The sequence below is a fragment of the Eubalaena glacialis genome, chromosome 17 (genome assembly GCF_028564815.1).
Source record: "Eubalaena glacialis isolate mEubGla1 chromosome 17, mEubGla1.1.hap2.+ XY, whole genome shotgun sequence".
In the NCBI taxonomy this organism is placed as follows: Eukaryota; Metazoa; Chordata; class Mammalia; order Artiodactyla; family Balaenidae; genus Eubalaena; species Eubalaena glacialis.
This window is the reverse complement of record NC_083732.1, coordinates 8,882,370-8,894,543: the sequence shown is the minus strand read 5'-3', so window position 1 is coordinate 8,894,543 and position 12,174 is coordinate 8,882,370. Positions and strand designations below refer to the sequence as shown.

At 41.8% G+C, this 12,174-nt stretch overlaps 1 protein-coding gene across 2 annotated transcripts in view; it reads left to right on the top strand.

Annotated features, from left to right (window-relative positions):
- The window catches only part of ASPH (aspartate beta-hydroxylase), a 227,733-nt gene that overhangs the window by 201,541 nt on the left and 14,018 nt on the right, over positions 1–12,174 (top strand). For both annotated transcript variants that reach the window (XM_061171943.1, XM_061171942.1), the window contains 3 exons: positions 5,629–5,764; positions 11,384–11,475; positions 11,834–11,967. In XM_061171943.1, coding sequence (XP_061027926.1) covers positions 5,629–5,764; positions 11,384–11,475; positions 11,834–11,967 — 362 coding nt within the window. The remainder of the gene's footprint in view (positions 1–5,628; positions 5,765–11,383; positions 11,476–11,833; positions 11,968–12,174) is intronic.

The following is a 12,174-nucleotide window of genomic DNA, read 5'->3' as shown; positions in this document are numbered from 1 at the left end:
AGGGATCAAGTCTAGAATTAATAAATCAAGAGACAGCAATATAAACATATTATTTAGATAGAAGCAGGCAAATATGAGAAAAAAATATTTAAAGGAATTAGTTGGGGGTTGGACTCTGGACTGGGAAAAACTTGAGTAAGATACTGCTGCTTTCATTATAAGACTTGTAGTAATATTTGACTTTTAAAAAAATGTGTATGTCTTAATTGAATGAAGGGAAATGGTAAGGGAAATAGTTAAGAATTAGTCTGCTCCTCTAAAGGCTTTCTGCAAGAAATCAGTTTTAGGAGAAGCCTTTAAAAATAGGACTTAATCTGATGTGGAAGAGAAAAGTGTGCCATCCAAGCGGGATGAGCAGAATATCTGGGAAAGGAGGAAATGGCCCTGAACTGGAGGGAGGGTGTGGGTTAGGGAGAGCTGGCGCACAGTTTGGGATTGATGAGGCTTGAAACTGGGAAGTCCATCTGTAGATGACTGGAATGCCAAATATAGCTGAGGTTTAACTGAAAGGCGAGTGCTGATGACGGGTTTATGGGGCCATGAGGCACTGTGAAAACAAGCAAATCTCTGTTTTCTAAAGCCTGTGTAGCCAGAAGAAGAAACGTGAATCAGAAGCTGTTGTCTTCTGGGCAACCAACTCAAATACCAACCCTATGAGTTTCTCTTTTCAGTTTCATGAAATGAATGAATTTAGGGTCAAGGAAGTAATATGTCAAATGAAACCTTTAAAAATGTAGGCATGGCCCGCTCTGTGTGAGCCTTTGAGTTCCTGTTGGAATTTCCTAAAAAGCGGAATTATTTGCCAAGTCAGACAACTAATAACATTACTGTAGAGAAAATACATTTCTTCTTTCCTTCTCCTTCTTCTTCCTCCTACTCCTCCACCTCACCCCCCTCTCTCCCCTCCCTTTCTCTCTCTCTCACGAGCACACACGTCATTAGGTTTGGTCTTTAACCCCCTGTAACCATGTGAATTTTTTACAGTGCAGTTCATTGGTTTTGCTTGAAAATGCCATTCCCAGGTCCCATTCCAGGTTTCTCCCCGATGCCCGTAAAAGAGACCCTGCCATGTCTTTCCAAAGCTGAAAAACGCCCCCAAGCAGAGTCCTTACTTTAGTAGAAGAAGTGTTTCTGTTGAACACGTAGGGGATCGTGATGGTTGTGATCTTTGTGTTTTTCATCACTTCACCAGGTAGAACTGGTGTGATCTGGTTAGCCCAGTTTTCCCCAGTTGTCAGTGTGCGCCCCCTTTGAGACGCACCCAGTTCCCAGCCAGGGACACCCGGTTCCACCAGTATGTGCCCAGTGTGTGGCCTGTAAGTCACAGGAGACGGGGACCCACGGCCGCTCTGCTGCCCCAGAGGGGCTCAGGGCCCCAAGCCCCTCACAGCCTGACACCTCCTCCCACAGGTGCCCCGGGGATAATCAGGGGGCACCGCAGAGCCGGTTCTGGTGCTAGATTGTGAGACCTTAGGCTCAGTCACCGGCCCAAGTCCTCTGTCATCCCTAAAGTGGAAAAGTCTCCACTGCACTCACAGCACAGACACTTCCAGTTGTCAAATTCCACGACAAAGTACTGAACTCTAAAGAGGAAATGCTGAGTGGCTGCTTCATGATGAAAATAATTGTCTGTGCAGTGTCTGGTCAGCACCTAGAGCGCTGAGCAGCTCGGTGGCACTGCCGCAAGAGTGTTTCCAGTTTGGGACCGACTGGGAGACCCTTGCATCTGTTTGCTCCTTTCAGCCAGAGTCTGTCCTCCAGCACCCCTGCGGCACGTATAACAAGGGCAAACAAGAAGGTTTTTTTAAAAAGTCATCACTATTCCAGGAAAAGTCCCTCTGCAGCAACACTTCCCTGGGGGGACCTTGGGGAGAGGGGGGCGGAAGGGGGCAGGAACGACGTTTCACATGTAAAAGACAGCCTGCCCTTAAAGAAAATTTAAACATTTTATTTAGTGATGCAGTCACTTGAACATTTTCCCTAGGCCTTTGTGCCCTATTTTAGGAACAAAAGATCAGCTCTTTCCAAAGATGCCCCTAAAATCAGCTTTCAAAAGAAATGAAAGAAGCCACTAAAATACTGGGAGGGTAGAGGGTGAGAGCCTGCCTACCATATCAGGCACTGATAACCTCATTTGAAAAGTAATTTCAAGTGTTAGAGAGGTAATTCTCGCCTGTCTTTGTGGCAGTTTAACAAGAATTAGACAGATTTATCTAACAACTTGAATAAGTTACAGTAGCTGCGGGGAGTGTTGGCAATTTAGGTACATTTGGGGAGATGTATCTGGGGTGCATTCTCTTTCCTTTCCATGATCTTGGGATTCTTGAGAAAACCATGGTCTTCTCTCACTCTGGGGACCTGCCTAAGTGAGGGTTTTTGAGTATCTCTTAATTGCAATGCAGTCTTTGACTTGCTATTTATGAATTACCTTCTTGGGATGAAATAATATTGAAATTGTTACCAAACCAGGTTCGTTTACCAGGTGTGCAGCAGCAAAGAAAGGATTTATTCACAGGCAGCCAAAGGAGGAGATGGGAGAACCAGTCTCAGATCTGCCTCCCTGAAGGCAAGGAGCTTGAGATATTTATGGGATAAAGAAGTAGGGTGATCTTAGGGGTGGGGAAAGGTGATCGGACGTAGGGAAAAGGTGAGGTAATCAGTGGTCTGCCCAAGGTGTTTCTAAGTTACATGCTTCTTCATGGAATGTATATGTAAAAACGGAGGGACTTCCCTGGTGGTCCAGTGGTTAAGACTCCATGCTCCTGATGCAGGGGGCACAGGTTCGATCCCTGGTCAGGGAACTAAGATCCCACATGCTGCATGGCATGGCCTAAAAAAAAATTTTTTTAATAAAACAAAATAAATAGATAAAATAAAATAAAAATGGAGGCACTTAGCATGATCTGAGTGTGCAGGTTTTGGTCCTCGACATCAAACAGTCATTCATCAGACACCTATACAGGCCCAGTTTTAGGCTCAGTGGTTCCCAACCAGCCTTAGCCAGCTGGACCTTGAACTAGACACAGCTGACTCCAAGTGGCTGGAAAATAACTCAGGCAAACGTCTTATTGTTTAGGCTACATGAAGCTTGGAGGGTATGCAATTTGCAAGAAAATAATTAAGGCGAGCGTGGGTAGTAAAGTAGGCTGCAAGAAGATATATAGCAAACTATAAGACAAACTCAAGAATTTCTGTTAGTCACCAAGTTTCCGTTAACCCAATGGAGCACAGTTTCAGGATGGGTTTTTTAACTCTATGGGGCATGGTTTCAAGATTATTTGTGGACAGATGATCCACACCAGCAGAGAGCAGGGTGATGATAAGAGCAGCTCTAGATTTTGACACAAATCAGTGAGTGGGTTTCATAGAAATATAAAATCAATTGGTGCAGCTACTGTGGAAAACAATATGGAGGGTCCTCAAAAAGTGAAAAACAGAACTACCAAATGATGCAGTAATCCCATTACTGGGTCTATATCTAAAGAAATGCAAATATAATTCAAAATAAAATATTTTGAGATATCTGCACTTTTGCATTCATTGTACCCTTATTCACAATAACCAAGATATAGAAACAACCTAAATGTCCATCAATGGATGAGTGGATAAGGAAGATGTAAGACACACACACACACACACACACACACACGCACAATGGAACACTATTCAGCCATGAGAAAAGAAATCCTGCCATTTGTGACTTGGACGGACCTTGAGGGCACCAAGTGAGATAAGCCAGACACAGAAAGACAAATACTGTATGGTATTACTTACAATGTGGAATCTCAATTTAAAAAAATAAAAGTAAAACTCAAAGAAACAGAGAGTGGAAGAGTGGTTGGCAGTGGCTGGGGGCGAAGAAAGTAGGGAGAGGTTTGGGTAAAGGGTACAAACTTCCAGCTACACAATGGATAAGGTCTAAGGATCTGATGTATAACATTGTGACTGTAGTTGATAACACCGTATTGTATAATTGAAATTTGCTAAGAGAATAGAATTAAAATGTTCTCACTCCCCAAAAATCAAATAAATAAACATGTGAGGTGATAAATGTGTTAATTAATCAGGTGGGGGGATTCCTTTCACAATGTATATGTATATCAAATTACCACGATCTACATTTTAAATATCTTACAATTTTATATGTTAATTAAGCCTCAAAGCTGAATTTTTTTAAAAAAGAAATGTCAATAGACTCAAAGTAACAAGGGGGAAAAAAGCGGTATAAAATCAGTATCTAATCTTAAAATCTACCGCTTGCCCTAGAATATTGTAATATACCTAATGTGGTCACACAATGTCACAAGTGTTCCCTGGGTTTGGCTGAAGTTGGTACCGTGTCTTCACACAAATCTCTGAGGGTGTCTGTCTTTGGTGGAGTCCTGTGCTCGTGCCGTCTTCCTGGCTCCTTCCCGGTTTTCCTACATTGAATCGTTAATTCATAAAGCACGGGTCGGTAAAAACACTTGACATCTTCTCTTGTGCTTTGCTCCACCCAGTAACTGGTCATCCAGCCTTCTCTTGAATAATTCAAAAGACAGAGACCCCTGTTTCATGAGGCAACTCGGTCCATTTTCAGAGCGCGCTGATTGTTGCTTCCATTTTTTGTGTGTGTTTGTAACTCATCAGCTTTACTTCCTTGCTCTTGAGCCCTGATTCTCGTTGAAATCATCTATTGTGTTCTTCCCTATCCGGGTACCCGTAGACTCCACGACCCCATCCACTTCCCATGCAACGTAGAAATGTTTGAAATTATTAATGTTTCCAAATCCTGGTTTTGTGTGTAACCTAGCCTCTTTCATGCCGTTTTTATTCTTTTCTCCTGATAGTCGTTCCTCCTAGGCTGCCACTCTGGATGCTTGCCCTGGCCTGCTGTCCCCCATGGCACCCACCCCACTGCCATCCCCACTGCTCATCAGTATCGCTGTGCGGTGAGGGTTCCCAGGAGGAGAGCCTGGCCTTCTCCTCCCATGGGATCTACCCGCACCAGCCAGGCACTTACTGACAGAGCCTAAGGCACCCTCAAAGTGAGAAGTCAAAGAAATGTTTTTGTCTGGCTGAATTCTAAACACGAGGACATTTATTGGCTTTATTTTGCTACTAATTTTATAACACATCACATGCTCCAATGGACATTTTTCCAATGTTCTTGAAAGTTTAATTAATATTTACCATGTTGAATGGCATCTTTATGAGGACCTCTCTTGGGAGGTGGAATTAAGTCTGTGATTTGTATTCCAGTGTGGATGCTGGAGTGTCACATGAACTGTACAGCAGGGTCCTGATGTAATAATGATCAACAAGATTAGTCCTCTTGGTTGGTTAGGGTCTGTGAAAAAAACGACCTTTAGGCAAACTTGAAAACAAATTATAGACGGAATTGCTCTCGGCGGTTCCTAGGAATTATTGAAATGTTTATGCTGCAAAGGCACTTGGTTCTGAAAAATAATTATTAGGTGGGTTTTTCTACACCCTTGACAAGAGGTCCTAGAGGAAATTGAAATAAGTAATCTAGATGAGAGGGAACATTTCATTCCTTATTAATCAGACAAACAAAAAGCTGAATGTCACTCTAAGGTGTTTACCAAGCATGTTTTCAGTCCAGTAAAACCAGAATCTTCCCTCTAGTCCTTAGAAAGAAACTGGAAGTTAATCCGAGATGAAGGCCTTGCAGTGATGGATAGAGCCCAGGGCCTGTTTCTGCCTGAAGATGAGAACCTGAGGGAAAAGGGTGACTGGAGCCAGTTTACACTGTGGCAGCAAGGTGAGCGTGCTACTTCCAGATCATTCTCTGCAACCTGATGGGAAGGGGGCACTTGTGGCGACACCTCCCAGAACTAGGGTTCCCTGACTTAAAGGAAACTACCTGGGAAACCCAGATTATGAAAATCTATTTGTTGCTTCTTGAAACTATGTAGGAACACTCATCTGTGTGTGTGTGTGTGTGCATGTAAATATATGGGTGTGTATATGCATGTGTGTATTTGAACAAATATATATATGTTGTATTTTGATTTTCCTGGTCTTTCCTGTTAAATGATATGTTACAAAGAGTAACCCTACTGTACAGACGTAACTGAAGAGCCCACCATGTGCTCATCGACGCCTTAGAAAGGAGCTTTCCTGAGCCTCTTTTGCTCCTGTAGCTTGGAGACAATGTTGCATGCCAAAAGGATATCACCGCGGTGAGAGCCGTTAGGGGTGATGACAAACCAGAGTGACAAGTCAATAATAACTAATGTCTGAGCTCATCAAGAATAGGAAGAGGTTCACAGTCAACCTAATATTCCTTGAGCTGAACCCAGGCTCAGGTACACAGACAGGGCCCCAATCTGTGTGTGTCCAATGAGTCAATATATCAATCTGTCTTCAAAATGAGGAGCACTGAATTTTATCTTTAAAGCTCTCTCCAACTCTCTTCCGGAAAATTCAAGTTAACCTGGGTTAACGGTAGCTGAACAAAAGTGAATCCATTTTGAAGACTAAACAGCATGTGTCACACATCTTTAGCTGCAGAAAATAAATTGAGAGGATGATAAGCAGTTGGTTTATATTATGGGACAAATAGCACTGTTGTTTATGTCGGTATGCTTTCAGAATACTAAGATTTACACGTCAGAGAAAGAAGAACGACTTCAGTAATATTTTCAGGGAAATGTCCAACAGAAGAGACATCACATGATTTCAAGTGACTGTGTCAGCTTTTTGCCAACAAGATTTTTTTAAATAGAGCTATAATAAGGTCCATATGTGAACAACATGCTAATTTTGTCTGTTGGCATCTCACTAAATGAGTCAATTCTGCTGGCCTTGAGCATTCACCAGTTCATCTGATGGCTCCGTTCCATTAACATCCTCATGCTTCATAGAAGTTACTGGGCTTCCTACACTAAGTCTTCAGAATAGTATGCATCCTGGCAGTAATTTCCGGAAACCATAGTCTCTGCTAAAAGCACATGCTTTAATAAGGTTGAAATATGCAAAGCATTATAGGGCATACAAAAGTGTTAAACAAGAAAGGAAATAAATAATGGAGACAATTTCATTGGGGGCAACATTTTGACTTTTAAGGTTTTTGTGTATTTAAAAAAATTTTTTAATGGTAGCACAGTACATATAACTTAAAATTTACCACCTCAACTGTTTTCAAGTGTACATTCAGTGGGGTCACGTATATTCATATTTTCACGCAACCAGTCTCTAGAACTGAGTTTCATCTTGCAAAACTCAAACTCTGTACCCATTAACAACACTCCCCATTGCCCTCCCCCAGCCCTTGGCAACCACCGTTGCACTTTCTGTTTCTATGAATTTACTACTTCAGACACCTCATAGAAGTGGAATCATACAATATTTGTTAACTTATAAATTTTCATATATTTTGATTATACCTGATTTTCCATGAATTAGAGTAATTTCTTAAAATATTTTTTACTTCCTTGATCTTTGTTAAATTCTTCCCCCTGAATGGAATTTGCTTGTTCTTTTTTTTCTCTCTCCTTAAGTTTGACAGAGTGATCTAGTATATTCTTTAAAAACCTCAAATTATATCTCACCTTATTTTGATTTTTTTCTAATTCCTGCTTTTATATTTTTCTTCCTCCTCATGTTCTTTTTGTTGTTTATTTTATCCGTTTTTTTAAAACTTTTCAATCAGAACTTCTTAGTAAATTTATTTTCATTCTTTCCTCTTCATTAATAAAAGCATTTAAGGCTATGGACTGATCTCTGGATTTAGCTTTGGATACATTCCTTAAGCTATAATTTATATTTTCACTTGTATTATTCCCTCCAGAAAAGACTTCATTTTATCTCAATTTCCATTTTGATTCAAAATAATTTAGAAGTGTGTGTATGTGTTTTATAAGTATCTGTTTTCCAGTTAGTTGCAGTCAATTAAATAGAAATTAATTTCTAGTTTTATTTTATGATCATAAAATAATACAACTCCCATAGTTGCTCTTTTAAGAAGTTTTATTAAGGTTCTTTGTGGTCTTTTGTTTGTGGTTCCAGGCTTCTGGGAGGAACCCAGTAACTGTTTTCTGGAAACAAATTTCACAGTTTAAAGAATTTTGAAGGCAGCTAGTATTGTAGCTTGCATAGAAGCAGGGTGGCACCCCTGAAGGCAGATGCCCTGTTGGCCTGGAGACAGAGGGGAGGGAATCCTGCAGCAGGAGGGGTCAGGAAGATGAGGGGAGGGAGGTGGCAGGGTCGTTTCTTAGCCACACTGAGAGCTCAGGTTCAGACAAGAGGCCCGTGAGGATCTGACTTGTGAAGACTTAGAGGTTGTCTAGCCTAGTTAGGAAAGGATGCTGCTGGATTCTTGAAGGCCTTGAAGCTGTGGCTGCAAGCTTCATTTCTATCCATATGTAAGTGGGAATCACGGACGTTCTCTAAGTAACCCAATCATTTCTGAAGTATATTTATTCCTTTTTAAATGATCAACGTTTCTGAGTTGGAGAAAAAAAAAAAGACCGAATCAACAAATATACATAACTAATTTTTCCCCACAGATGTTTTCAAATTGCTGTGTGAATGTTACAGAACATCTGTTTTGCTCGTTTATTGTTATAACAATGAACGCTAAAACATAGTGTTAACAAATACGCCACAGATGCACAGTCGTTCTTTCTTCCAGAGCCCATGGGAGATGGTGCTAACCCATCCCAGTAGCCCTTCTGGATGAGCTCAAGGTGAACCTCTGAATCCTGCTCAACACAGTGTTCTAGGTAGCCACTGTCAGCTGATCAGAGCTGTCATGCAAGATGAACCTATTGTCATCCCAGCAGTAAAGCCTTGAAACTTCAGAGAGATACAACCCAGAACCTTTAAAAATCTCACCTCCATGAATATCCCTCATAAAGTGTATTCTTCACATGTAGATGAAATATTCAGTTGATTCTTTCAGATTTGCATTGGCAGTTAGATCTCTTTCTGGGGCTATTTTTCCCAAAGAAACAAAGTTTATCACTTCTTGAAAGTTACTTTAAACTGTGTGAGAAATAATAAATTAAAAACAAAACCACACTGAGTTCAGCTGCTGGGCAGTTTTCTCCTCCGCGGAATGGTTTGTTCTGCACAGTTATGTTCAAATCCAAGACGCAACAAAGTGCAAATCATGCTTTAAAGCATAGCCTTTGGAGACTGAGGATCCCGAGTTGGGGTCCTGGCTGCACCACTTGTGAGTGTGTGATGTGGGCTTGTTCCTGACTCTCTGAGCCTCAGATTCCTCAGCTGAAAAATGACGATGAAGATAGTGCCTCGAGTATGGGGTTGTTACCAGGATCAGTGAGCAAAGGTCTGACATACAGATAAATGATAGCGATACTAGTTTTTATTACATAATAAGCATACATTATGTAACAGTAATGGAGACATCCTTAGGTCGCCATTAAGAACATGGACTCTGGGTCCAGTTGGACTGGAATTCCCGCTCTGCCACTTACCGTGTGACCTCTCCGTGCCTTGCTTCCTCTTCTATAAAACACGATTCTAATAGCGTCTCCCTCCCTGGTGTTGTAGGCATCAGGTGAGTGGTCCCTGGCACATGCTGAGCACCATGGAAGTGGGTTGCGTTCCTAAACCCTCCCGATCACATGTGAATAGTTAAAACTACCAACGGCAGTCCACGAATGACAAGATTCCCCTACAGAGAATCTGTGTTTCCAGACTAGAAAAGATTTATGTGTCTAAATGGCTAGAGATTTCTCTAATTCACTCCTCACCAAGTGGCAATCCTAGTGACCCAATCTGTTAGGTTCCCCATTTATTAGCTATCATTCGGGTGAGGCACACGTGTTCTCCAAGTGCCACGTGCTCAGCCCTCACCACTGTGCCCGTGGGAAATCCAGACACCTCTGGTTGCTCCTCAAGGCCCCAGGCTTCACTTAGCTGCTGCCTGAACGCACAGAACCCACAACTGGTCATCCCCAGATCCTGCATTTCGGACGGCATGGGAAGCTAGGGCTTGAACATTCTTTATGATGTCGTATACAAGAATCTATTGGTTCACACTGACATTATCATTAAACTCATATTCAATTCGTAACTAAAAACAGCAACTAACGTTTTACTCAAGAGACAGATTACTTAGGAAAAACAAATATAGAAGTTGTTTTCTAAAATATCGAGGTCCATTTGATTGAGGAGACTGCCGTTAAGACACATTCCTTGTTAACTCTCATGTTATTCTCAGTATATGATTATCTTCGGACACAACTAACATTAATTAAATAAAGTTGAACTCAGCTTTAGATGTATCAGTACCTTGTAGGAATCCTGAACAGGGAATTACAATGTCTCTACCTTTTAAAAAAAAACCATTGTTTTCCTCCTCCGTGAGAGCAAATGATGCTGTACCTTCCTGAGCACATCTTTCTTCAGAAACAGTGATTTTGTCAATGGTGAAGGAATTTGCATAGTCCAGGGTGCTTTAGACTATGTCCCAAAATCTGTGTTCTTGACGAGTCCCTCAGAGAAACCCCCATCTCTCAGAGACCTCCTCCCCTCTCCACTGAGATCCTATTCTTATCAGCATGTAAAGGATGAGATGTACATTGGAAAATACATGAAATTTCAATGAAAACTAATGTGTAGGTTATTAGAATATAGTCCTAGAAAACGCACGTTTAGGTCAGAGCTGTAACATAAGCTGTTTTCCTTCCTTGGGGGCCAGGTGTTGGATTAGTTTACTGTGGTTGCTATAACAATGACCATAAATGTCGTGGCTTAAGATAACTCAGATGTTTTACCTTTACAGTTCTGGGTCTCACTGAGCTAAAGTTAAAGTGTCATCAAGGCTGCATTCATTTTAGAGGCTGCCCACATTCCTTGGCTTGTGGTCCCCTTCCGTCTTTGGAGCCCGCAATAGGCAGTCAAGTCTTTCTCATTCTGTATCACTCTGGCACTGACTCCCTCTTCTACATTTAGACCCTGTGATTACACTGGGCCCATCCAGTTCATCCACGATAATCTCCTTCTTTAAAGGTCAGCTGATGAGTAATCTCCACGTCACCTGCAACCTTAATTTCCCCTTGCCACGTCACATAGCATATTCACGAGTTCCTGGACTTAGGATGTGGTCGTCTTTGGGAGGGAGCCATTATTCTGCCTGCCACAGGGGGAAAAATAAGTATTCAACACATGCCTTGTCCGTTAGACATCCTTAGTCAAATACGGAAGTCCAAGGCTGAGTGGAGAGCTCTGGTCCTTTCTGTGCCAGTCACGGTTTATTGGAACAGGACACTATGTCTTCTTGTGTTTACTCGGCCTTCTCATTCTTACAGTGAGGAGGACAATATAGATTGTATGTGGTCAAAACGGGATGAGTTAAAGCTTTACTGTGATTTGTTTCTAACAGTGGTTTTATCATTTATTGTTCTAGGAAGAAAAAATGAAAATGCCTGTAAAGGAGCTCCTAAAACCTGTTCTTTACTAGATAAATTCCCCGAGACGACAGGATGCAGAAGAGGACAGGTACCAAGAGTGTTTTCTGTGCTGGGAAGAACACAGTCAGTTATTAGGGGAATAAATGGGAATGCTGATGTTTACAAAACATCATTGACCCACTGAATGCCTCTTTTTTCACTTGCTTTTTAATAAAACATAGTTTCATGCCCTCGACGGCAGCATTGAGGGTGGAAAATGTTCAGTGTTTATAGCTTTGTGGAAAATGGGAGTCCTTATTTGTAGTTCCTTCACAAAGAAATAAGATGAGAATATAAATTCTGAGTACTGCAAAGGCACTAATCTAAATTGACAGTAATTTTGTACTTTTAGCAGTTCTCCCACACCTTGATAAATGGATGAGCAGGGTGGTACATTTTCTGTGCAGATCAAATATTCCGTCATGCACCCGGGAACCCACGTGTGGCCGCACACGGGACCCACGAACTGCAGGCTCCGAATGCACCTGGGCTTGGTGATTCCCAAGGAAGGCTGCAAGATCCGATGTGCCAACGAGACCAAGTATGTTTCCTCCCATCACTTTCTCTCTTACTCATAACCTCCGAGGATGGATGTTCGTTATGACAAAGCTATGCTCAGTTGGATTATTTCTCTTTCTTTGTAACTGAAGTAGACTGGAGTGGATGGTATTAATCCAACTTCTTAGTCCGTGTCCCATCTCTGTGCTTTCCGTTGGTCTGGAGATACTCCCCAATTCTAGGGCTGCCC